Source organism: Leucopleurus acutus (genome assembly GCF_964270905.1).
Source record: "Leucopleurus acutus genome assembly, chromosome: 3".
NCBI classification, from domain to species: domain Eukaryota; kingdom Metazoa; phylum Chordata; class Mammalia; order Artiodactyla; family Delphinidae; genus Leucopleurus; species Leucopleurus acutus.
The window spans coordinates 13,662,929-13,690,805 of NC_139145.1; the positions used below are offsets into that span (position 1 = coordinate 13,662,929).

Sequence of the window (27,877 nt, forward strand, 5' to 3'; positions counted from 1 at the left end):
TCAGGGGCGCGCCGACCCGCAGGCCCGCGGAGGCAGCGGCTCCACCTTGAGCCAGATGCCATCCTCTGTGCGCAGGATGAGCTCGGGCTTCCGCCGCACCTTGCGCGTTCGGTCCACGCTCAGGCGGAAGCGCAGCAGCGTCAGCGCCACGGCCACGCGCATCTCAGCCATGGCGAAGCTCTGTCCGATGCAGTTCCTGAAGGACGGAGAACAGGGAGCTCAGGCCCAGCCTCTGTGTGTGCGGGGTCCCTGGGATGTGGTAAATGACCTCCCCCTCTGAACCTCAACTTCCAGACAAAGGCATCATAGAGCCATTAGGAGCATGTGAGCCCAGAACTCAGGGCCTGGCATACAGTAGATAGTTGGTACCCATGGATGATATAGCAGAGTCTGATTTGGGGGCTTCCTGGTGTATTGAGGGCACAAAAAGGGTACCGGATTGGCAGGGACACCCGAGTGGACGTGGTTTCTGCTCCTGATGGGTGCATCCCTGATCTTCCACTGACCTCGATGTTCCTCCTATGCTTCACCTGGACTGGGGAAAATAGAAGTTACCTGGGTCCTGCAGAGAAGGGCATGTAAGCCAGCGGGGAGCGCTGCTGTGGGTTGTCCGGGTCAAAGCGATAGGGGTTGTACACCTAGGCAAGAGCAGACTGGGGGTGAGCCTGAGGGCTGGTTCAGCCATCCCAACCTGGTTCCCGCCCTCAGCCTCTGGGGACCAGACCAGCAGGACAGAGAGAACCCCATTACAAGCCAGCCACACCTGTCTCCTTCCCATTCCCACCACAGGGCCTTTGCACTTGCTGTTCCCTTCATGTGGAACACACTTTTCCCTGCTCCTCACTTTTCAGTGTGAATGTTTTCAGTTTCAGCTCAAACATCTCTTCTTTGGTAAGGCCTTTCCTCACCGTGTGAGCTAAAGTTCTCTCCCCCACCCCCCGACCCACTCCAGTTTTGTTTCCTTTGTGCATTTATCAATATCCAAAATGATCTTGTTTATCAGCTTATTTTATTCCTCTGCACTTCACTGTGAGCTCCGTGAGAGCAAAGACAGTATCTTCCTCTGGCCTCAGTGCCCAGCACTGGGTCTGACACTCGGGAGATGCTCCATAAAGATTTGCTGATGTAATGAATTAAGAGTGAATGGGTGAATAAATGGGAGGAGGACTCAAGCCCTACACCCAGCCCTGCCATCTGGCTCCCTGGGGAGGAGGGGAGGGGAGGGGAGGCCTTGCTGACCAAGGACTGCCCCTTCTGAGAAGAAAGAAGCTGAGAGAAGAGAGGGTTGGGGCAGGAGCTCACCTTGGAGTCAGGCCACACTGTAGGGTTATGGTGGGTCCCATAGATGCTGACTAAGCAGATGATTCCTGTGGGGAGGGGTGGGGTCATTGGGTCAGTGGAACCGAGGGAAACCAGGACCTCCTCTGGAGACCTACGCCTCCCTGGCTCTCCCTGGAGCCATGCTATTCCCACAAGCCATCTGCCACCCTTTCCTGCCCATCCTTTCCTAAAAAATTCTGCTGCCCCATCCACTCCCCCTGCTTCTCCATAAGAGGTTCCCATCACCATCTTTCTAGCTGCCATCCTGGCCACACAGGGATCTTTCTCACTCATGTATCTGACATTGCTCCTCCTCAGCTCAAATACCTCCCATGGCTCCCTACTGCCCTGAGGATCAAGTTCAAGTGCCTCAACCTGGCATTCAAGTCCTTTCACTGTCTGCACCCTGAGGCTCTGCTCCATAAACATGTTCTCATTTCCAACCCGCAAGCCTCACCTCTCACATTACCTCTTCCAGGCAGCCCTCCCTGCATTCCCTCCCAGATACACCCATCTCCCTGCATTCCACCCCCAGATACAGCCATCGCTCCTTATTTGGGGCTGCTCCAGCCTCTGTCCCTCCCTTTAGCCCATTCCTCACCCCATGTGTCTGGGAATGTCTGTGCCCTGATGTATCTTCCCCAGTCTGGGTGGTACTCAAAGCTTGGGCCTGGGGATGAGGCTTCTCTAGATGCCCAACATCACCCAGGACAGGACCTGGTCTCCAGGGAATATCTGGCAACGGAATGAAATCAACCCTTCCCTACCTGCACCCTCACAGGACCCACCCTGCCACACCCACTCCTTCCTTTCTGCTTGGACTCACCAACCTCTATCTCCCCAGCACACACACACAACTGAGTCTCCCCCATCACCCCAGAAGCAACAGGCTATAAACTGCCTAGAGGGACGGTGCACCTGGGGCAGGCATGGCCAGGACCCCACGGGCAACAGAGCAGGCAGGCAGCAGGGAGCACATAGAGGGCACCTTTGGGGATGATGCGCCCATCTGGGAGCTTAATGTCCTCCGTGCAGCGGCGGGAGATCAGGGTCACAGGTGGGAACTGGCGGAGGCTCTCCTTGATGCACAGAGTGGTGAAGGACAGCTGGGTTAGGTCATCCCTGGGGAATGTGGAACAGTGGGTAACTAAGGTCCAGGCCATGGTGCCACTCCCTTCCCCAGACACATATACACACACATGTGCACAGGCAATTAGGAGCAGCTGCAGGAAACCAGTCCAGGATCTCAGACTTGCCCCAACTTCAGACATTTGCAGTTGTGCCCTGCACACACCTCTAACCCTCAGCAAGTAAAATATCTGACCCCTGACCAATCAGAGCAGCACTAGCCGGACGTCTGTGAGCCCAGCATTAACCCTTTAACTGATGAATTATGTGGAGGTCAGGGGACATCCCTGGGGAGGTGCCAGGACAGCCAGGGGGACCTGGGGTAGCAGCGATTTACCAGCCTGTATAGATCAATTTCAGTATTTATAAACCCATACATCCTCTTCTTACAGTACATTAGTTTTTTTTCCTTTGGAATTCAGGGCAAAAAAAACTGGATTAATTATAACCCTTGGTTAATGATCTAGATTGTTTTCTTTACACTAACAGGTTACCTTTTATAGAAACTCTCTGTTGCTACCATAAAGGGCAAATGGCATGCCTGGCATAAAGGTATCCATAAATATAAACACCACTGGGAAAACAGAAGACAGGTGTTAAATTCTGGCTAGATACCACCTCCTGCCCAGTTCTCAGAACCTGAGGTACCTTCTCCCTTTGTTAGAAAGGCAGATTAGCAAGGATTAGCAAGGTGTTAAAGACACAATGGTACCAACTGAAAGTGTCTCCCTGAGGTCATAATCCAAATGGCTGACAATGAACCAAAAGGAACTTTCTCGCTGTTCAATGCTGTGTTTTCTTGCATCACCCAGAATCAGCTCCACACAGCACACAGCTGAAGTAAATCGGATTATTATTCCTGATTCTTACACTTCCCCCCACATTGGAATTTTACACTATGCCCTTTGCCATGTGATTCTGAGTATCTTCTGCTCGGATGGCTGGAGCATATGTCCGGGCCTCTCACTGTTGTGGCCTCTCCCGTTGCGGAGCACAGGCTCCGGACGCAAAGGCTCAGCGGCCATGGCTCACGGGCCCAGCCGCTCTGCGGCATGTGGGATCCTCCCGGACCGGGGCACGAACCCGTGTCCCCTGCATCGGCAGGCGGACTCTCAACCACTGCGCCACCAGGGAAGCCCTAGATGACTTGCTTTAGCTAATGAAATGTTACAATGCAAGCAGAGGTTTTAAGTTGTGTGGTTCTTTGTGCTTCTGGAGTCTGTCTTGAGGATAACATGCCCAGCGTGGCTGCTGGTCCATGAAAAATGAGGAGACGTGGAAAAAACCTGAACCCAAACCTAAGCTTGGAAGCATCTCCACTCAACTCAGTGCAGCCCCGAGTAACAAGAGTAATATGCAGACAAGAGCAAGAAATATGTGCAGACAAGAGCAATAAATAAATGCTTGCTGCAAACCACTGAACTTAGGGGGCTGTTTGTTAGGCAGCATTATTGCAACCATTGCTGACTAAGACACTCTTAACTGCTGCATTATGAGGTAGGCATACGCATGACTTGTCATCCCCAATTTACAGTTGAAGAAGTTGAAATTCAAGAAGCTTGAGTGACTTGTCTGAGGTTAGACAGTCAGTAAGTGGTAGAGCAGAGAGATTTATACTCAAGGCTTTGAACTCAACCTGCCCCCACTACCCCCATGACCCCAGACTAACCACTCCAGTTCCTCCAGCTCCCGACCTTTCATGACTTCCTGGATCTCTTCCCGGCACTTCTCCTGGTACTCTGGGTACTTGGCCAAGTTGAACAGCACCCACGAGAGCCCGCTGGATGTCGTGTCATGACCTGCAGGCAGGTAAGGAGCTTAAATGGATGCTGCCCAAAGATAGAGGAGATGCTGTATTCAGACAATGGGGCCCCTTCCCATCCTTCCCCAGCCACACCCCATGTCCTCACCTTCAAACATGAAGGTGTCTGCCTCAGCTCGGATGTCCTCATCTGACAGTTCCTTCCCATCTTCATCCTGGAATGGGCAGCAGACTCTGCTCAGCTCACTTCATCCCACCCGCCACATCCTAGGAGTTCTTACAAAGTCAAGACACCCCCTTCTTTATCTTAAGCCAAGCTGCAGGGGAAAGGATTCCAGGCAGATAGATGTATGCAACTTGTCTAAGAAAGATGGAAAGAGAGCCAAAGATGAGAGGAAGAAGGGACTTCGTATTTCTTCAGCAGCTCCTAGCGCCGAGCATCCTGCCAGATGCCTGACAACCATCTTGTGATCAGGTCTTACGATCATCATGCTGTAAATGAGGAAACTGAGGCTCAGAGGGAAGACTTAGATGACTAAGGTCAAACATCCATGAAGCAGCAGAGCTATTATCGAACCGGAATCCAGGACTGTCTGAATCCAGAACCCAGGTGCTGCTCAGAAACTCCACAGAAGCACCACAAATAGGTGACCACCTATCTCTGCCAGTGTCACATTTCTTCAAGGTCTTGTATTGCATCTTTGTATTGTGAACTGAATTCTGTCCCTCCCCAGCCCCACCCCAGAACCCTTAAGTTGAAATCCTAACCCCCAGTACCTCAGAATGTGACCTAATTTGGAGATAAGCCTTTTGCAGAGGTGATTAAGTTACAATGAGGTCATTAGGTTGGGCTCTAATCCAATATGACTGGTGTCCTTATAAGAAGAGGAGATGAAGATACAGACATGCACAGAGGGAAGACAATGTGAAAACACAGGTGAAGACAGCCAGCTACAAGCCAAGGAGAGAGGCCTCAGAAGAAACCAACACTGAGAAAATTTATTTCTGTCCTTTAAGCCACCCAGCGTGTGGCGCTTTTTTACGGCAACGCTAACGAACGAATACAGTCTTACGTGTTTTGCATCTGCCTGCATTCTAAATCCATGTAAGTTTGGATGTTTATCATTTTGCACAATTGCTGCAACTCATGAGGACGCTGTCCTGGGCAGAGCTCCACCCTCCAGGGTCCAGCCTCACCCTGGCCAGGAGCCTCACATCTATGAAGTCCAAGGTCTTGCCCTGCTTGGCCTTAAGCCAGGCCTCAGCCCCCAGCTGGTGGAGCGCCCGCCGCCGCTCCTGGATGACCTCCGTGGTGAAGTGATGCACGGTGTCACAGGCCTGCCGGAAACGCCGTCCGTCTGCTGTACGGTAATAGATGAAGTCAATGTGGTGATGCAGGCGATACTGACGCCGGACCACCAGTGCGCTCAGCTCAATGATGGCCGAGATGTAATCAGTCATCTTCCTGCCAGGGAGAAGAAAGGCCATGAGCAAAGCCCCGTACCCTAAGACAAGCTTCCTCTCCCACAGGGCAGGTTACAAAGAGAGGCCCTGAATTCACTTTATTTTCTTATTTCTTTGTATACTTGATGCTCTGCCATCTGGGGCCTCACTGACTGGAGAGATACCACCCCTCCCAGGACTAGCCATTTCTTAGAGATAGCAAATGACTCACCCAGGAGCATGCCTTTCTTTTGCAAACCAGCCAATCCAGAGTCCATACTCCAAACATTATTGGGTTGAGCCACTATCCCCCTGCCTTAATCACCCCAGGGCCAGGCACTGGATAACTTGGGGGCACCCCTGTGCCCCAGAGCCTGCTGAAATCATTCAAATTATTCAAACCTACCCTGCCTTTCTCATTGCTTCCCATAGAACACCCCCAAAAATGTTTTGGCCATGCTTTCTTCTGGGGCTTCCCCATGTGGCTCTGTGTGGCGTGGCATGCCCCCTCATCTTGGGAGCAGTAAGTAACAAACTGTCTTTTCCATGGCAATTTTTCTTGATCTGTTTCTAGGTACATTTTTAAAACAGGCCCAAAGAGGGATGAGGACTTCTAAATAAATGTAGCATCACTAAAATTAAATGGCTACAATCCACAGAGCGGGAGAAAATATTTGCCAATCATATACCTGATGAGAAGCTTGTATCTAAAATATATAAAGCACTCTTAAAACTCAATAATAAAAAAGACAAATAACCCGATTTTAAAATGGGGAAAGAATATAATAGACATTTCTCCAAAGAAGACATACAACTGGGCAACAAGCATATGAAAAGATGCTTAACAGCATTGGCCATTAGGGAAATGCAAAAAAAAACTACAGTGAGATACCACTTTACCCCAACTGGATGGCTGTAATCAAAAAGACAGACAATAGCAAGTGTTGATGAGGGTGTGGAGAAACTGGAGCCCTCACATGCTGCTGGAAGGAATGTAAAATGGTGCAACCAACTTATGGAAAAAGTCTGGCAGTTCCAGAAAAGGTTAAACATAGAATTATCGTATAACCCAGTAATTTTACTCTTAGGTATATACTCAAGAGAATTTAAAATGTTCACACAAAACCTTGTACACAAATGTTTATAGCAGCAGTGCTCATAATAGCCAAAAAATGGAAACAACCTTAATGTCTATAAACAGGTGACTGGATAAGCAAAACGTGGTATTATGTGGTAAATGGAATATTATTCAGCAATTTTTAAAACGAATTATTGATAATTCAACTACAGCATGGTTGAATCTGAAAACAATGTGTTGACTGAAAGAAATCAGAAACAGAAGTCTGTGTAATTCCATCTATATGAAATTTCCATAAAAGACAAATCTATAGAGACAGAAGGAAGATTAGTTATTGCCTAGATCTGGAAGGGAAGTGGGAAGTGGGAGATGAGTGCTAAAATGTACAGGGTTTCTTTTGGGTGAAAATATTCTAAAATTGATTATGGTGATGGTTGCACAACTCTGTGAATATACTAGAAACCATTGGTTGTATACTTTAAATGGGTAAATTGTATGGTATGTCAATTACATCTCAGTAAAGTTCTTATTAAAAAAAAAAAGAAAGAAAAACTAAATTGCAGGGGGCAGGATTGCAAAGTGCTGTCCTTAGTTCTGAAGCATGCTTGTTGTTTTCACGCACTAATCACCAACTGGCATTTTCTTGTTTATTTGTTCATGGTTACTGCCTGTCTTCCCACTAAAATGTAAGTTCCAGATGAGCAAGACCTCATCTGTTTTGTTGACCACTGTATTCTACTCTAGAGCTGGCACACAGTAGGCACTCAATAAATATTTCTTGGATCAATTAACAAATTAATTACTAAGGTCATCTCCACCTTACCCAACGGAAACAATACCACTAGAAGGCCCTGAGTAACAAAGTCAGCAGCTTGTTATTGAGGACCTACTATGTGCTACAAACTTGACCGTCATTATGTCCCTTATTCCTTATATCCCCACTTAGACTGTAAGCTCCAAGGAATTGGGCTTAGTGCTTACCACCATAACCCCAGTGGCTAGCATAGTGCCAGGCACATAGTAGGTACACAACAAATATTTGATGAATGAATGAATGAACCAGAGCTATGGTTATTTCATTCATTCAACAAATATTCACTCGACATCCGTCATGTGCCAGGGCAGTGCTATATCATTTTATGCTTTAAACGCCTCTCAGAAGGTCAGGGATTGTCATCCCTGTTTCACAAAGAAACTGAGGCTCAGAAAGTGTGGGGAGGGTCTTTCCAAAGACCACGTACCTTCTGTGGAGGAATGAGTGAAACTAGCGTCTACCGAGCACCTACTGTATGCCAAGCTATTGACTCACATTATCCCCTATAATTCTCATGCGATGACTGTGGGGATGGGATGGAGATGTGCATCTGGGGGATGAGGAAACAGGCTCAGAAAGGTGATGTCAGTTTCCCGGAACCACACAGCCTGTCAGTGACAGAGCACCAGCCGCGCAGGAGTGCCTAACAGCTAAGAGTTTCCTTTTTCCTCTCATCACCTCGCCCCTGAAGCAACTGACTCTATGTTCCCCAGGGAGGCCACACTCACTCCTGGCAGTTGCTGCTGTAGCTGAAGACACATTTCTGAAGAGTGTCCAGGGTCATGAGGCTGACATGCTCAAACATGTCAAGGGAGACTTCTGAGCCCTCTGCCAAGCGCTGCCATTTAGCCTGGAAGAGAAAGACACGTGGCAAATGGGTACGGAGACCACAGACCTTCAGCCGGGCTGACAATGACCCAGCTGCGAGTTCACTACAAGACCACTTTATAGATAAAGGAAGTGAGGCTTCCTGGCATCACATGGTTTGCCCACGAGCTGGAACCTGGACCAGCCTCACTTCCAGGATACCCTCTTCCCAAGAAACCTTGGGACTCACATGCATGGTATCGGCACACTGGTTGAAGATCTTCATGTAGGGCTTCAATATGTCAAAGTGAAAGGCAGGTGTCAGCAGGCGGCGGTGCCGGCTCCACTTGTCCCCTTTGCTGAGCAACAGCCCATCTCCTGGACCCAGAAGACCAAGGTTAAGGACCTCACTAACAAACCCCACACCCTGCCCCCTCCTTCCTGAAGCCCCAGCTCCAGGCTACCCAGTGTCAAGCTCACCCAGCCAAGGTTTCAGAAAGCCATAGAAAAGGTCATCCTTGGGGGCAACGGCAGCTGTGGAGAGAGAAGAGGTGATGATGTCTCAAAACAGAGTTCTGACCCTTGACCTCTGCTTATGACCTCCTTGGGCCTCCACCTTGGGCTCTCACCTCCCACGTCACTCCTCCAGTCCAATCCTCCACACCTGCCCCAAAGAGAGCCTTATAACGTGTTGATCTGAACATGAGCCTTCCCTGCTCAAACACCTCCCATGGCTCCCTAAAACCTTTGTAAAAAAGGTCAAGCTCAGGCTAGCACTGAGGGCCCTGCCCTACCTTGCTGCTGTATGCCTCTCCCATCTCATCCTTCAGCATACACCAAATAACCCCACACGTTGTCCCTCACTTCCAAACCTTTGCCCAGGCTGTGCTTTCTCTCCAGTATGGCTTTCTTCACCTGATTCTTCTCCTAATCCACCCCCTTTTTTCTGCCAACTCAGGCCATCTGAATTACACCTCCTGTGCTCCCAGCCTCCAGCCTCGCCCTTTCCAGTCTGTCCTGTACCTTAGACCCAGGGGGATCTTACTTGACTCTAGATCTGACCATGTCCTGTTCCGCCCACACCCCCATCAGCCTCAAGCACAGCTGCTCAGCCCATTTACAAAGCCTTGAATGACGTATCCCAGTCCAGACCATTCTCAGAACACCTCTCTCCTCCACCACAGCCACCCCTTCCCGCACACACCCAACTTGCTAACATCATAGAACTTTTCTCAGGTCCTTGAAAAGCTGTGTTCCCTCTCTGTTCTGAGTCTTTCCACCAGGCGTCCTCTCTGCCTCCAACACTCTTTCCTCATTCTTCCAGTCTCTGCTTGGATGCCATTCCCTCTCCCACCAATCACTCTGGATTGTATCCATCCAGTTACAAGCACTTTGAAGGGAGGGACCTTGTTGATCACTAACATATTGGTGCTAAATAAATTTTTATTGTATGAATGAATTAACCAATCAAAGAATGAATGAATGAGAACTATCAGTGGGTAGTTGGATGGATGGTTGGATGGTTGGATGGATGGATGGATGAATGGATAGATGGATGGATGATGGGTGGGTGGGTGGGTGGATGGATGAGTGAATGCATTCCCTTTCTATGTGCTGAATAGATCTGGGACAGAATGGGCAGGGCCCAGGAAGGAAGTACCTGAAACTCAAGTAATGTCACTTTTACCTGAGATATGATTCAGCCACCTACACTCCCCAGGCATTGGCCAATTGTATGCACAATCATCTGTCCACTCGTTCTCCCATTCTACACACCTCTGCTGACACCTTTCTGTGCCCAACCCATGCTAGGGCCCCAGAGATGGCTCAGCTCCACACCCTGCCTGGAGGAGCTCTGGGTGTAGTGGGAAAGGGAAGCAGAGACATGCCATGTAATTAGCAAGAAGGTAGAATGTGTGCCAGGAGCAGAGGGAGGCACAGAGAAAGGGCTACTAGAAGTCAAGGCAGACTTCCAGGAAGAGGCAGCTTTGGAGGAGGAGGTGGGAGTCTAGTCACTCCTCTCCTCTCTGGGCTCTGGACTCCACGCTAGGCCCTTCAGGGGTCTTTCTGACACACAAACTTGTCCAATGGCTATCCTGTTCAAACACCTCCCATGGCTCCCTGACACCCCCAAGATAAAACACAAGGTCCTTCACTTTGTACATAGGTGCTCTGAGTCCAGCTCCTGTCTCATTTCCTACTTCTCCCCACATGTCATCTTCACTCCAGACACCCCAAGTCACCTGAATTCCCCTGGCATTTTCACACATCTGCACTTTTGCACTTAGGTCCCTCTACCTGGGACCTCTCATCAGGCAAACTCCTATGCATCCTTCAAAGCCCAGTTTCACTGATGCCTCCTCCAGGAAACCTTCTCCAAACCTTCTCTCCAGCCAAACCCTTGCTCTGTCATCCTCAGGTCCCTCCTCTAATCCAACCCTCAGCACTCAATGCCAGGAGAGCCTGTGTCCAGGCTGCCTCTCCCATCACTTTCCCCTCCAGTAACAAGGAGGTGGTAACATCTACCCTGAAGAAGGTCATAAGAAAAGCCCCCACAAGTGCCCAGCAGGAAGCTTCATATTACTGTGATTGAGAGCTTGGCCTCTGGGCCGGCCAGGTCTGGGTTCTAATCCCAGCCTTAACTGGTTGTGTAAATTTGGGCAAGAAAATCAAACAGTCTTGCCTACCTCATGGCAACCCTACAAAAACTCAATGAACTAATGTGCTCCTGGCACACAGTAGGTGCTCATTAAATATTCATGCACATAAATGAATAGCTAACCAACTGTTGGCTATTTTTACTACTGTGACTCTAATTATTGCTCAGTTGTGTCAAGAACTTGTGAGATGAATAGCTGGGTCCCCAGCTCACAGCAGGACCCTAATAGGGAAAAATGAATGCACAGACACCATGGAAAACAGTTTGGTGGTTCCTTGAAAAGTTAGACATAGAGTTCCCACGTGACCCCACAATTCTACAACTAGGTACCTACCCAAGAGAAATGAAAATATATGTCCAAAACTTGTACACACATGTTCATAGCACCATTATTCATAACAGCCAAAAGGTAGAAACAACACAAATGTATGTCAGCAGATGAATGGATAAGCAAATATGGTATATCCGTACATCCATACAATGAAATATTGCTCAGCCTTAAAAAAGAATGAGGTCCTGATCATTGCTACAATGAGGATGAACCTCAAAAGCTATTCTGAGTGAAAGTCAGCTGCAAAGGACCACATTTTGTATCATTCCTTTCCTATGATATACCCAGAAAAGGAAAATCCATGGGGACAGAAAGTATTTACCACTGGATGAAGAGAAGGGGGAATGGTAAGTGATAACTTAATGGCTATGGAGTGTTTTATGGGGTGATGAAAAGGTTTTGAAACTAGGGAGAGGTGACAGTTGCACAACATTGTGAACACACTAAACACCTTACACTTTAAAATAAGTAATTATATGGTATGTGATTTCTGCTCAATTTTTAAAATGAATATATGAAAACAAGCTACAATTAAATGCCTGTATATCCTGCCTTGTCTTCTATAAAGCATTCTCACCTACTTTCTCTGTATATCCCAAATGCCCCTTAAAAGATGAAGAAACAGAGGTTCTAAGAAGAGCCATGCCTTTCTCAGGGCCCATCAGCTATGTGGGTTTAAGCCTAGAGGAGCAAACCCCTGAGATGTGGTCCAAAGGAGGCCCCAATAGGGGATGGAATTTACGACTTAGGACCAGGTCTGTCCAGTCTCAGGCAGACAGGCATGGAGGGGCCCGGACACCTTGGGGCCAGGAGGCCTGATGCCAGCTTGCCTCTCCTGACTCATACAACCCCACCCTCCCCAAGCTGGAGTCTACCATCCAGCTCCTCCAGTGGGGGAGACACTAGATATCCTGCCTGTCCCGAGAGAGGGCAGGGGAGAGGAGAAGAAGAGGCCTGAGCATCTACTAAATTGCCAAGCTTATGATGCGGGCTCTACTCCCTGGTCTGCTTGGAGTCTCATAACCATGCAGGGTGACACTCAGAAAACAGATGCTCTGAGCTGGTGGAGAGGGGAGGGAGGGGGAAAGAAAGAAAGAAAAAAGATATTAAAAAGGCAGAAGAGAGAAAACCTTTATCAGCACCAACCCACACTATATTACTGACTCTTCACAACCACCCTATTTTACAGATCAGAAACTGAAGCCCTGAGAAGCTAGATGAATTGCTGGGTCACACAGCAAGTAAATGCTCCAGGCTGGATTCAAACCCAGCCCACCCAAGTCCTGGCCCAGGACTCTTTCCACAACTTGGTGCCCATCCCTTGGAAGAGTCACCCTTCCCAGCGTCCAGGTTTCCCTCTTTGTTCATTGGGGATGGTCATTCCCTTACAAATGCAATAATGCGGGACACTGAGGCATGAGGAGGGCAGAGCTGGGAAAGGGAAGGATGGCAGTCCCTTCCTCCTTCATAGCTCAGGGGGCAGCCTTGAAGGTGGTCTCCATACGTGTGTTTGCAGAGACCAAAGCTGAGGCCAGAGGTCCTAAAATTCCTGGAGCTCTTTATTTCCCATCCTTCCTCTCTCAAATGTCCCCTTATGCATCTGGAGATGCCCAGGTACATGCGAGGCCACTCTGAGGGCCCAGAGCCCCTCTTATGAGGAAGATAGTGCTAGGCACAGACACATTCAGTGCTAAATGGTTAGGAGTGAGAATGGGAGAGTCTAGAGGAGAGACCTATGGTCTGTCTGGGGGAATCAAAGAAGGCTTCCTGGAGGAGAAGGTCATTAGAGCTGCATGTTGAAGCCTGAGCAAGAGCTTGCCAAGCACACTTGGGAATCCTGCACCTTGAAATCGGTGTGGATGGCAGAAGGGAGAAGCAATCCTTCTACCTCTCCCTCTCTGCCAGTCAGGGCCAGCCTGAAGGCTGCGATAGCCACAGTGGGAGCGTCAGAACCCAAATGATAGGAGTGCCATGGCTTAAAATTGAGCAACAACCATTTAACAAAAGCTTGGGCAAACAACTGCCTATCCGAACATGTCTGCTCTGACTCTGAGAGGTGAACATTCTCTAAAAGTTCCTGGGAATGTTATTGTCACGCCTTTTCCCATGCTGTTCCCGTTATCTGTATTGCCATCGTGGCTTTGGTAAACTCCTATTCATCCTTCAAACGGCCCTTCTTCTGGATAGCCCACCTGCCTAGAAACCCAGGTAGGCTCTGGGAGTTGAGGTTTTACTCATCACTCAGAGGCCCAGCCCACCTACCTGAGGCGCCCACCAGGGGCTTGATGTAGTCAGGGTGCACCAGAACCAACAGTGGCAGGACAGGTCCTATCCACACCAGGATCACATGGTGCATGCTGTCCAGCACCTTCTTCTCATCTTGGAGGCCTGTCTCATTCGGGAGATACTGCAGAGGGCGGTAGAGAAGGGTAGTGAGAAGGTGTCCAGCCCTGGCTTCCCCCAGCCCTTCCCTCCCACCACTTCCCCTGCCCTCAAAACAAGCCAGGAAGAGCTGTATGATTGTGGGCAGTTGGCTGCACCTCACTGAGCCTCCATTCCCTCATCTGAAAACTGGAGGAAAAGTCAACTCCCCTTCTGAGGGTAATTGAGAGGATTCATGGAATAGCAAAGTGGAAGAGCCCCAGCACAGGGCCTGACACACAGCTGGTGTTCAAGAAATAAAAGCAGTAAGAGTAAACACAATAATGATAACGGTTGGCACTTAATCTAGTACCTCTACGTTCGTAATAAAATATTACTAGTATTGTTCTCTTTAACACATACACATGCTTGCAGTTGGGTGCTGCTGTAGGCAGTTTTCAGATATTCATGCATTCAACCCACACAAGAACCCTATGACGTAGTTGCTGCTATTTTCCCCATTTTACTTTACTCCGAAGGGTCAAATGATTTGTCTTAAGTTACAGGTGAGTAAAGCAACTGTCCTGGTTTGGGCTCCCCTAGAAGCAGGACCTGAGACAAGGGTTCTAGGGCAAGCAGTTTATTTGGGGGGTGATCCCCAGAAACATGGGTGGGGAGAGGAGAAGTGAGATGAGAGGAAAGGCAGCCAGCAAAGAGTTGTCAAGGGAATTACTCCCATGGGCAACTGGGGTTCAGTCCCATTGGGGATCTCTGGGGGACATCCATCTCAGAGTCAACCCACCTGAAGGTGAGGGGGCTGGGGTGTTTTTATACCAACTCCCCTAGTCCCATAATCACCGGCTGAGGTTGAAGTTCACAGTCCGCCCGTGCAGAGTGGGCTTCAGCTGCTAGAGAAAGCCCTAGAGCACGGGTGCTAGCAACTAGAAGTCAGCCCACTGAAGCCAGACATGGGCCGAGAGGATGTGCGCAGACACTGGCATCACCTGCCATAGTGGTAAAGCCAGGATTTGAACACAGGCCCTCAAGCTCCAAAACGCCTGCTCTTAACCAACATGTTCTATGAGGCAGAGCACTTCAGGCTCAATGTCAGATGGATCTGAGCTCAAATCCAACCTCAGCAGCTGTGTGATCTTGGGCAAGTCACCTAGCCTCTCTGAGCCCCAAAGATCGAATCCATAATATAGGGCAGGTCCATCCCTATTTCATAGGCTATGAGAATTGGGAGAGCTCAGATATAAAGGAGCCTAACCCAGTGCCTGGCCAATGGTAGGGTCCAGCAATTGTAGAATGAATGAATGAATGAATAAGTGACTTCTCTCTGGTTTCTGTGTCTCCTTCTTGATCAGGTTCAGCCCTGAGCCTGTCCACACCCAAGGGAGATCATGGCGTCATCCAGGTCTCATGGCCTGGGAGGCAGGATGGGCCCACGGGCTCAAGGCTGGACTTCAGAACTGGTGCTGGCCAACCTCCCATGGCACCAGAGCCTGGCCACTATTTCCAGGACCACCATCCATGCCAGAGGGCTTCCTGGAGTAAGGGCATTGGATATGGGGCATGAAAAATGAGTAGAAGTTCATCTAACAGAGAAGGATATTCTGGGCAGAGGGCACAGTTTTGGCAAAGGTCATGGAGGTGGAAAGTCAGAGGCTTGTTCCAGGAGTAGAAAGTCATTCTATGGGACTAGAGGGAGATGGTAGAACAGGTGAGGAGGGTGGGGGTTGGAGTCTAAAGGGACTTGAACTCCAGCTGAGAAGCTGGGACTTTCTCAGGACAGCAATGGGGAGCCATGCAGGGTGTATAAGCAGGGGAGGGACATGGCTGGATTCAGGAATCCTTCTGGGACCAGGATGAGGGATGGACTGGAGGGGTAAGACTAAAGGCAGGAGCCCAGGGAGGAGGCTGGACCATGGAACAGCAGGAGAGGAGGAGACCTGAGCAGTGGTTGGAGAATGGGAAAGAGGGAGGAGATTCAGGTACAGCAAAAACTTGGTGAGTGCTGACTGCAGGAGGATAATAAAATGAATGCTTCTTGCACTATTGAGTGGAAATGCCTCCTGCTTCCTTCTTCTGAGACACTCACTCCAAGCAGTATCTAAAATGTGTCTAGAATCACTTGTTACTTCCAGTCTCCGCAGGACCCGAGAATTGAGCACATACATCCACCGCGGTGTAGCAGGCTCAGTGCCCAGCATGCCACAGACACGACTTCAGGAATCGTTGAAACAATCCCACGAGATTATTAGGAATGATTATAGTTCCACGTTGCAGATGAGTCATCTGAGGCACAGGGAGGTGAAATAGCTTGTCAGGGTCACACAGGCGGCACATGGTAGAAACTGGCAAGTCCACACTGGTGACCATTGCCCCAAAGTGCCTCCCCAAAGTCTTCCTCCAAGTTCAGCATGAGGAAGGTCTCCACAACTGTCCCTCGGTTTCATCTAGGCCTGGAAGGGGGATCAGCTGAGTCCAGCAGGGAAATAGGGGCTGGACTCTGGCCCCCAAAGCCTCAGCACCCTCCGGAGTCTGACTTTCTCTCTTCTGACCTCTGAAGCCCTTTTAGAAAAGTCCAGCCTTTCTCATCCAGAAGCTAGAGGGTCAAGGGTAGACAGCTAAGATCAGGGACGCTGGAACCAGACAGCCTGGGTTTAAACCCAGACGCTGCCACTTACAAGCTCTGTGACCTAAGGCCAGCTACTTAACCTCTCTGTGTCATAGTATTCTCCGGAGAAAAACGGAGATAATCACAGGGCCTACCTTCTAAGATTGTCAAGAGACCAAAGGAGTTAATATTTATAAAGTTCCTGAAATAATACCTGGAATATATATGTGAAATAAGAAATGAAATGAAAGAAAAGGGTTGGAATCCTCACCTGGGACCACAGCATTAAAGAGAAAGAGAGAGTGTGTGAAACCACATTGTGGGGTAGGTGAAGCAACAAAATCTACAGGGGTGCCCCGCCTCCCACTCTGGGATTTCACAAGCACTGGTACCTGTTGCTACAGCAATAGCCTGGAATTGTAGAGAGAACTTTAGAGTCATCTCTGCCTCATCCAAGCTGTGTGATCCTGGGTTCCTGCTTGCCCTCTCTGAACCTCAGTCTCACTCAGATCCTGTAAAATGGGTCTGTTCATGGCTCCAACTAGATTCTTGGGGGGATGAGGGAAGCCAGCAGGTCCGTCATCCTTAGTGAACATCTGCACCTGCCCTGCCCTGCCCAGCCCACCTGCCCAGCCACACACACCATGCCCAGGTGGCCCAGCAGCCAGCTGCGCCGGGGCGGCTGGGGGAAGCAGCGCAGTCGGCAGCAGGTGATATAGAAGTGCCAGCAGAGCCTCAGGAACTGCAGCAGCAAACGGAAGAAGAAGAAGAGCAGGGAGAGAAGGAGCCCGGACAGGGCATACAAACGGAACGCCGTCTTCTCCAGTCCCAGGAGGTGCAGCAGGTGCTCTGTGATGGGCAGCATCCTGGGGGGACACAGAGGGTGGGGGTCAGTGCAGGTGGGAACCACCCTCTGGCCACATGTGTGCCATACACATGATGACCTGTGGAGCCAAGCGTGATGTGCCTGGCACATAGCAGGCACTCAGTCCATGTAAGTCCCAGACACCAAGGATGCTTCTTCCCAGAGCAGTGACCTCCAGCCAGCTGGCCCCGCCCATATGCCCTCAGCCTTGACTTCTCAGGGCATCCCTCCCAACGTCTCTGCCCGTGCACAGGTGGCCAGAGTATTAGAAAATTGAAACAAACTCCCTCTCCTCCTTCTTGCCAAAAGTAGCTCTCAGTCAATGACTGATGAGCGTTGCTGGATAAATAACCCAGCTCCTTCTTTCCAGGGCAGTGACCCTGAGGTGTGGGCTCTGCATGCACTGCTAGGGTTCCCCAGCAGGATTAAACTTCAGCTGCCCACAAGAGAAACCTTCTCTGCTAGCTGCCTCCTTTCCCGTCTTCCTTCTTTCTTCTTCTTCTTCTTCTTCTCCTCCCCCTCCTCCCCCTCCTCCCCTCCTCCCCCTCCTCCCCCTCCTCCCCTCCTCCCCCTCCTCCCCCTCCTCCCCCTCCTCCCCCTCCTCCCCCTCCCCTCCTCCCCCTCCCCTCCTCCCCCTCCTCCCCTCCTCCCCCTCCTCCCCCTCGTCCTCCTCCTCCCCCTCCTCCTCTCCCTCCTCCTCCTCCTCCCCCTCCTCCCCCTCCTCCCCCTCCTCCCCCTCCCCTCCTCCCCCTCCCCTCCTCCCCCTCCTCCCCCTCCTCCCCCTCCCCTCCTCCCCCTCCCCTCCTCCCCCTCCTCCCCTCCTCCCCCTCCTCCCCTCCTCCCCCTCCTCCCCCTCCTCCCCCTCCTCCTCCTCCTCCCCCTCTTCCCCCTCCTCCTCCCCCTCCCCCTCCTCCTCTCCCTCCTCCTCCTCCTCCTCCTCCTCCTTCTTCTTCTCCTCCTCTTCCTTCTTTTTTTAATTGAGGTAAAACTCACATGATATAAAATGAAGCATTTTAAAGTGAGCAATTCAGTGGCATTAATACATTCACAATGCTGTGCAACCACCACTTCTATCTAGTTCCAAAACATTTCCATCACCCCAAAGGGAGAACCCGTCTCCACTTAGCAGTCCACTCCCCGCTCCCCCCCGACCCCTGGAAACCGCTAATCTTTTTTCTGTCTCTTCGGATTTGCCTATTCTGGACATTTCATATAAAGGGAGTCATACACAGCGACTTTTCATGTCTTTTGTGGCTTCTTTCACTCAGAATGATGTTTTCAAGGTTCATCCACTTTGTAGCATGTATCAGTGCTTCATGTCTTATACTGCTGAGTAATAGTCCATTGTAAGAATTTATCACATTTTGTTTATCCATTCATCTATTGGACATTTGGGTTGTTTCCACCTTTTGACTACTATGAAATGTGCTGCTATGACCATGCATGTCTATGTATTTGTTTGAGTCCCTGTTTTCAATTCTTTTAGGTTCACTGCCTTCTCCCTTCTTCGTCTTTTCTGTGATCACTTCCCACATAAACTACTTGCACTCAAATCCTTGCCCTAGCGTCAGCTCCTGAAGGAACCAAAACAGAGTGGGTGTGTACCAATAATACTAATAACACAGTGACCAGGTGTAGAGCACTTACTACCTGCCATGCACCACCATCAGGGTGGTGCCTCATTTCATGGAATCTTAAAGCAATCCTTGAAGGCAGGTCCCGTCATTCTCTCCATTTTCAAGACAATTCAAGCTCAGTGCCTCCAACTCACGGGAGTTGGGAGCTGGCAGGGGTCCCCTGAACCCCCACCAAGGCCAACCTCAATCAATTTGAGGGCCCATGGATCTCAGACAACACCAAGGAGACTGCTGAAAATGCTGAGGTCCTGCTCTCATCAATCTTTTCCACTCAGTCCTATGAGCCAAGGGTTCCCTCTGTGCTCCCACCTCCTTGGACAACAGAGCTAAAGAAACCCTGCACTGCAGGTTCTCACCTGTGTCCTCAACACCCACCCACCCCTGCCAGGGGTGCCCCCTCCCAGGGCCTCCAAGCCACTGGCTCTTCCACCAGCCAAAGTCCAACCACATCATCCAGGCAGAGGTGAAGTTGCTATTGGTTGCTGTGTCCTGGGAAAGCAGGTGGATGGGTCATTACCAAATGTGGAGGACCCCATTGGAATGGTCTGACTTACAAGGCAGATGACATGACGACTCACTAGGATGGCTACTATTAAAGAAAGAAAGTAAGAAAATAACAAGTGTTGGCAAGGATGTGGAGAAATTGGAAACCTATGCATTGCAGGAGTGAATGTAAGATGGTGCAGCCGTGCTGCAGAGAACAGTACGGTGGTTCCTCAAAAAATTAAACATAGAATTACCATATGTTCTAGCAATCCCACTTCTGGGTAGATCCCCAAGAGAAATGAAAGCAGGGACTCAAACAGATATTTGTACACTCATGTTCATGGTGGAACTATTCGCAATAGCCAAAAAGTGAAAGCAACCCAAGCATCCACCAATGAAAAAATGGATAAACAAAATGTGGTCCATTCACACAGCGGAATATTATGCAGCCTGAAAAAGGAAGGAAATTGTAACACATGCTACAACACCGACGAACCTTGATGACATTACGCTAAATGAAATAAGCCAGACACAAAAGGACAAATACTGTATGATTCCACTTATATGAGGTCCCTGGACTGGTCAGATTCATAGACACAGAAAGGAGGATGGTGGTCGCCAGGGTCTGGGGGAGGGGGAAATGGTGAGTTAATGTTAACAGATACAAGGTTTTAGCTGGGGAAGATGGAAAAGTTCTGGAGATGGATGGTAGTGATGGTTGCACAACAATGTGAATGCCCTTAATACCACTGAACTATACACTTAAATGGTAAAAATGGTAAATGTTTTGTGTATTTTACCAGAGTTAAAAATCTTTTTTAAAATACAGAAAGCCTTGTGTAGGCAATATACCCTCTGGAGGGCTGGAAGTGGAGGGGGAGGGGGAGAGAGTAAGCAACCTTCCAAAATGAAACACAGAGAGCTCCAAGTCACGAGTCCCAGGCATATGCTCTGAACTAAGACCACTGATGTGCAATTGGGCTGCCTCTCCCATGGGCAGCTCTAGGTGACACACTGCACAGGACGCACTGCACACACTGCCATGGGTATTTATTTATTTACCAATTTAACGATGGATAATGATTTTCACCAGCAATATCGGGGAAGCCAGCTAGTGGTTACTACGAAGAATTGTGACCTTCCTCTGGCTTCCACAGGCCAGGACTTCCACTAAGGGTTCTACATGCTTCTCCTCAGCATTCAGTTGGCAAATCATTTCTGAGCCCCTGCTATGTGTGTGACTCTGTTCTAGGCATGGGGATGTAATGATGACAGGACAGACATGGCCCTGGCCCTTAGGGGTGGTGACCAACAACAGACATGCTAGGACACCACAGAAAGGCTACATGTTCTGAAGAAGGTAAAGTGGGGATGGGGGAGTGGCTGAATATTGCCCCCCCCCATTGATATCCCATTCTAATCCCTAGAACCTGTGACCTTATATGGAAAAATTTTTGCAGGTGGGATTAAGGTAAGGATCTAGAGATGGGGAGATGATTCTGGATTGTCCAGGTGGGTCCTAACTGGAATCACAAGTGTCCCTCTAAGAGAGAGGCAGAGGGAGCCGAGGACCCAGGTTCAATCCCTGGTCAGGGAATTAAGATTCCGTAAGCCACGTAGCGCAGCCAAAGAAAGAGAGTGAGAGAGAGGCAGAGGGAGATCTGGCACACAGAAGAGAAGGCCGTGTGAAGACAGAGGCAGGGATTGGGGTGATGCGGCCACAAGCCAAAGAACACCTGGAGCCCCCAGAAGCTGGAAGAGACAAGGAAGGATCCTCCCCTAAATCCTTCAGAAGGAGTGTGGCCCTGCCGACACCTGGATTGCAGACTTCTGGCCTGCAAATCCAAGAGCTAATAAATTGTGTTGTTTTAAGCCATCCAGTTCACAGAAATCTGTTACAGCAGCTACAGGGCACTAATACTCAGAGTAAGAGGATGGGGAGCAATTCTTTTAGATGAAGTGGTCCAGGGAGGCCTCTCTGGAGAGGGATATCTGGGCAGAGGCCTGAATGAAGTGAGGAACCTATATGAAGGGGGCTTTCTTACTATAATATGCACACACACACACACACACACACACACACACACACACACACCATAAGCAGCTGGGTTCTAATCTTAACTCCTCCACTGACTGTTTTTACTGTCACCCCCAGTTCCCCATATGGAACTGGGGGTAGCTGTAAGAGATGATCTCTGAGTCCACCATGGTATGACCTTTCCTCTGTGTGGTCTGGAGTCAACATATTCAGCCAACAGGTCACATGGGTCACATCTAACCCCTGGGCAAGCTGGCTGTAGTCTGGCTTCCACCCCATCCACTACAGATACCTTTCTAAAGGCCTGTCATTCCTCTGCTCTAACTCCCTCCAGGGCTCCCCACTCCCCCCAGCCTGGTATCCAAAGCCCTTTGGGAGGTGAACCCTGTCCATCCTCCACCTCAGCCACAAAGCTCCCCTTTCTCAGTCCGTTTTGGACCCCCCCTTTCTTCACCCAATTTGTAAATGTTGGTGTTCCTTAGAGCTTGGTCCTGGGTGGTCTCCTCTCTCTCTGTGTACACCTCCTGAGGATCTCACGCCCTCCCATGGCCTCCGTGACTCGTCTCTGAGGTGCCTCCCATGTCTCAGTGGCTCCCTTGATAGGTCCAGCCCCTCCTGGATATTCCCCCACGGGTATCAGATTCACCTCACCCCCACCTCCCTCCTTCTTCCTCCATTCGATCTGTTGCCAGCTGCTGCCAGTTATCCAGCCTAAACATCTTTCACATCCATTCATTTCTCTCCATCCATCATCCCAATCGATGTCAATTCACCACTGTGGTAGCCTCCTCCCATCGGTCCCGAGTTCCATGCTTGGCCCCTAGCAGTCCATTCTCCACACAGAAGTCAGAGGGCTCTTCCTAAAATTAAATCAGACATGACCTTCCCCTTCCTCCTATGGCCCCCCCATTACACTCTGAAAGCAATTCAGACTCCTTCCCAGGGACCCCATTGCCCTGTGTGGCCTGCCCCTGCTGACGCCTCCAAGTCTGTCTCCCCCCGCTCTCCCCCTCACTCACCCAACTCCGGCCACTCCAGCCACAGGCTAAGTTCATTCCTACCTCAGAGCCTCTACACTTGCTGTTCCCTCCGCCCTGCATGCCCCTCCCCCAGCTCTGCCCGCACCAGCTTCCCCTCGTCCTCCAGGCCCAGCTCTGCCCTGACAGCCCATTTTGCACGGCAATCATCTACCTCCCTTCCTTTGCTCTCAAAAGAATTATTGAGCACCTGCTGTACGCAGTGACTTTCACAGTCATGCATGCCTTTCATCTTTCCAGTAACCCTCAGAGGAAGTTGGGGGACTTGGAGTCACAGCAAAAGCCCCCACCTCCACCCAGGAAAATCGCAGCTGATATTCTGACCAAAGAGATGTCTTCCTGAAGGATTGAAATGGGAAGGAATTGGAACAAGATAAAGTGTGAGCCCTGAAAAAGGGGTCCCTGCTCCAGGTGGGTGGGTAAATGAGAGGGCCAGAGAAACCCTGTGCCCACCTCACCATCCCTCAGGACAGGTGCAGGCTGCAGTCTTTCCCGGGACAGACACCAGCTCTACTCCTAGCAGAAAAAACACATGCTGTGGGTCCCCAACTGGCTCTCCTCCTGGGAGCCACAGTCTTCTCATCCACAAAATGGGAATAAAAGAAAGAGGTCCATCTGATGTTCATGGGAGGAGCTCAACACATGGGCGCATTGAGGAAGTCCTCTACTTTCCACAGCTGGGTTCCTCCTCCCCTCAAACAGAGCAGTTCTGTCCAAATCCCCAAAGAAAGTGCTACAAAAAGTTTTTAGGAGGTGCGGCCGCTGTGGGAAACAATTTGATGGTCCCGCAAAAAGTTAACTACAGAATCATTCCATGACCCAGAATTCCACTCCTAGGTGTATACCCAAAAGAATGGAAAACAGGGACTCAAACCAATACTTGTGTACAAATATTCATAGCGGCACTATTCACAACCACCAAAGGGTGAAAGCAGCCCAAATGTCCGTCAACTGGTGATGGATGGATATCATATGGTGTATCTATACCGTGGAATATTATACAGCCATGAAAAGGAATGAAGCACTGACACAGGCTACAACACGGATGAACCTCAAAAACACCAAGCTGAGTGAAAGAAGCCAGACACAAAAGGCCATGTATTGTATAATCCGGTTTATATAAAATATCCAGGATAGGTGGGAGACAGAAAGCAGATTCGTGGTTGCCAGGAGCTGGGGGGGAACGGGAGTGGGGAGTGAGGAGGTCTCCTTTCTGGGTGATGGAAATGTTTTGAAAACAGATACATGTGGTGATTGCACAACATTGTGACTGTACTAAATGCCACAGAATGGTTCACTTTAAAATAATTATTTTATGTTAGATGAATTTTGCCTCAATTTTTTTAAATGCAGAAAAAAAGGTTTTGAGGACCCATGAGAAATTTATCACGGTGGCTGCCTCTGAAAGGAGCCTGCAAAAACTGGGGGCAGGATTGGAAGGGAGGCTTACCTTTCTGTCTCCATCTTTGGGGACTTTTTGATTTTCTATACCCTGAGCACATATTGACCATTCAAAAGTGTTTTAACTATTAAAATTAATTAGTGAATTGTACAAGCCAAAGAATGAACTCTAATGTAAACTACGGGCTCTAGCTAATAACAACGTTCTAGGGACTTCTCTGGTGATGCAGTGGTTAAGAATCTGCCTGCCAATGCAGGGGACACAGGTTTGATCCCTGGTCCAGGAAGATCCCCCATGCCACGGAGCAGCTAGCCCGTGAGCCAGAACTACTGAAGCCCAGCGCGCCCTAGAGCCCGCGCTCCGCAACAAGAGAAGCCAACGCAATGCGAAGCCTGCGCACTGCAAGGAAGAGTAGCCCCCGCTCGCCACAACGAGAGAAAAGCCCACGCGCAGCAACGAAGACCCAACGCAACCAATAAATAAATAAATAAGTGAAAGATGGGGGGAAAACCTAGCATGTTAAAAATAATAATAATGTTCTATATTGGTTCATCAAGTGTGACAAATGCACCACACCAATGAGAGATGTTAATAACAGTCAAGTTGAGGGGGTGTGTTGGAACCCCATACTTTCTGGGTAATTTTTCTGTAAACCTAAAACTGCTCTAAAAAGTAAAGTCTGGGGCTTCCCTGGTGGCGCAGTGGTTGAGAGTCCGCCTGCCGATGCAGGGGACACGGGTTCGTGCCCCGGTCCGGGAAAATCCCACATGCCGTGGAGCAGCTGGGCCCGTGAGCCATAGCCGCTGAGCCTGCGCGTCCGGAGCCTGTTCTCCGCGACCGGAGAGGCCACGGCAGTGAGAGGCCCGCGTACCACAAAAAAAAAAAAAGTAAAGTCTGTTAAGGTTTAATTAGTTGATAGCACAGGGAACTATATTCAATATCCTGTGATAATGGAAAAGAATATGAAAAAGGAAGGAATATATATGTATAACTTAATCACTTTGCTGTACAGGAGAAATTAACACAACATTGTAAATCGACTATACGTCAATAAAAAATTAATTAGTTGAAATTAATGAAAAATGAATTAAGATGCTTCAATGGGGGGGCATGTTTGGGGATGCAGGCAGTTATTCTCTTTCTTGATCTGGGTGCTGGTGACATGCGTGGGTTCAGTTTGCAAAAACCCCAGTTTGTATGTATATTACACTTCAACTTAAAAAATTAAAAATAAAATGAAGAGGTGTTTGGGGATTGCATTATTCTGTAAAAATGCATTTTTGGATTCAAATCACAGCTCTGCCCCTCCCCAAGTAAGCAGCCTGGAGTGAGTCCAGTCCCCATCCTCAGCATCCCATTTCCAATCTGTGAAATGGGTTAATAATAAAGGGATCTACTTCCTAAGTTTGTCTGGGACACTTCAGTGAGATGAGGCTTGGCACATAACATGCAAAATTTCAGCCATTATTCCTATTTCTATTACAATATTTATAAAAGTGAGACAAATTCAAAGCTGACACTCTCAGGATGCTGTGGGAGGCTGGCATGCCTGTTCCTCCCAGCACCAGCCCCCAATCTCATCCCAGAAGCCAGGCAAGGGCCCCAGCAGCCCCGCCCTGGCAGAGGTGGCCCCGCCCACCCTACTGGGGTGGGCATTATCTGAAGATGGAGGTGCCAGTGACTGGCTCTAAGGCCGGCCCACACCCATGGAAGGCTGGTTTGTCAAGTTAGCCCAGCCACCAAACGGGGACTCGTCATACAAGGTGTGTGGACTCCTGAGAACGAATGCAGTAATGTGGAACCTGGCCCACCAGAAACCATATATCTGCCTCTTCTTGAGCCACAGGCACCGTACATACTACCTCCACTCCCCACATGGTGGCCTGACAGCCAAGCACCCAACACTGGCCCCACTGCCCTACATCCCAGCCCTGCTCTCTGTTCCCTCTAGCAGCCTGTAGTCAGACAGCCTGCCCCCTAAGCTGGCTCATGGTACCTTTTTGAACGCCTCTATGCCAAAGGGCTGTCCCATATTTTTCCAAAGTGCCAGACCCCAGACGTTATGAGCCGGGAGGGGGCCTACCCAAGTATCTGGGGTTCTGAGAGTTTCAGGGGCAGTTATGATGGCAGGGCCAGGTTGGCAGAACAGGATGTGGAGGGGTGAGTCTCACCACAGCTTTGGGCATACTTTAGGCATTTGCCTGCAGATTCTTTGGCCCAAAGGAGATCCTGGCAGAAAAAGAAGCTTAAAAATTACCAGTAAGGGCTTCCCTGGTGGCGCAGTGGTTGAGAGTCCGCCTGCCGATGCAAGGGACGCGGGTTCGTGCCTCGGTCCGGGAAGATCCCACATGACGCGGAGCGGCTGGGCCCGTGAGCCATGGCTGCCGGGCCTGCGTGTCCGGAGCCTGTGCTCCGCAACGGGAGAGGCCACAAGAGTGAGAGGCCCGCGTACCGCAAAAAACAAACAAACAAAAAAAAAAAAAAAAAAACAAACAAAAAAAACCAAACAAACAAACAAAAAAAAAAACTACCAGTAATCTAGATCATTCCAGGGCTGCAATTGTTTCTGCCCATCATCTCCATCAAATGTGGCCATGCTTGGATGTGCACTTCAGAAAGGACTCCTTGGAGTTCTGCATCTTAGCTGTGTGACCTCAGGTGAGTGTCTGCACCTCTCGGAGCCTAAACTTCCTCATCCGTAAGACAGGAACCCTATTACCAACTTCATGGGGCTGAGATGACAACTAAGCATTTTTTTAATGTGCTCAGCTCAGTGCTTCATCAAGGACAGTAAGTCCTTGATCAAAGGTACCTCTCACGGCTGTTGGTACTACCATCACATTCATTATTGTAACTCAGCCACCCAGGATTTCGAGAATCAGGCCCAAGTCTTTCCAGGGAGAAGAGATGGGGTCCCATACCGTCTGGATGACTCTTGAATGTCTCCAGAGTCAACCAAACCCCTCTGCGGATACCAACCAAGGTCACGGCTGCACACTAGCCCAGAGCTAATGTTACTGCTCAGAAACCCAAGCTGGGCTATACAGAGAGGCCAGAGCCTTCGGAAAGTGCCCAGGATTTTGGGGTCAGCCGGGGCTGGTTTGTTCAAATCCCAGCTCCCCCATTGTCTCCCTCCCACCTCCAGCCTGAGACTTAGCAGCTGGTGGGCCTCAGTTGCTTTGCATGGTCCCTGCTGGCTAGCCCCCCTCTGGTTCAAGGGGGAAGGGCCAGGCCCCTGGGACACCAGGGAGCATTATTTCAAACAAACATCCAACAAACATCAGCTGGGACCAACTGCAGGACCTCACGCGACCCTCACAGCCAACTGTGGGGACCCAGGCAGGCATCCTCTTTTCATAGAGGGTCAGTTGGAGGCTCTGCGCCTGTGATGTGTGTGAGACTGTGAAGGCGGCGGCACCACAAGCCTAAGGTTCATCAGCGGGACGCACTGCCTCCCCTTTAAGACAATGTGGAGTGGTGAAATCCCAGTGACCCCAGCCAGCCTTAAGGAGGCGTCACAGGGCTGGGCTTGGATCCGTCTAAGATGCCCTGATTCGGAGAGGTGTCTTCTTGAGGCCCTTCCCACCATGGACACCCAGAGAGAAGGATACACCCAGGACTCCGAGGCACACATAGAAGAAACCTCACACAAATGCAGCGACGGTCGGGGGGACACACGCACACACACACACACACACACACACACACACACACACACACACACACACACGAGTCCCTCACAGGCAGTCCCGTCCTGGTTCCTGGGGATTCCCGGGGCCGGCAGTGCACCCGCCCGCCGCCGCGCGCAGACCCTCGTACCCGCGCTACCAGCCCCGGAGCTGGTGCACCTCGGGTTACCGCGCAGGGCTGAGGCCGCTCTCAGGTTACAGTCCGCCACCCCACGCGCGCTCACCCTGCGGGTCTCGGCCTCCCTCCCTCGAACCAGATCAGCCTGAACCGAAACCTCGGCTCTGACTTGCCGTCAGGCGGCCCAGCTCTTTAACCCAGACCAGCCGGCCACAAGGAGAGGCCCGCCCCTGTCACGCCCCCGATATCAACAGCCTCTGGGCGGGGACTGAGGTGCGGCCT

At 50.1% G+C, this 27,877-nt stretch overlaps 1 protein-coding gene across 1 annotated transcript; it reads right to left on the reverse strand.

Moving 5' to 3' along the window:
* Positions 1–27,745, reverse strand: CYP4F22 (cytochrome P450 family 4 subfamily F member 22; the record flags this gene model as incomplete). The annotated part of the gene is made up of 13 exons (XM_082836671.1): positions 27,702–27,745; positions 16,967–17,189; positions 13,605–13,749; positions 8,833–8,886; positions 8,603–8,730; positions 8,274–8,395; positions 5,408–5,675; positions 4,359–4,425; positions 4,118–4,247; positions 2,309–2,442; positions 1,303–1,367; positions 556–638; positions 1–196 (listed from the first exon to the last, which is right to left on the reverse strand). Exons 2-13 carry the CDS (start codon positions 17,186–17,188, stop codon positions 1–3), a joined length of 1,614 nt encoding a protein of 537 aa, XP_082692797.1. The 5' UTR covers position 17,189; positions 27,702–27,745.
* Between the last annotated feature and the right edge of the window lie 132 nt (positions 27,746–27,877).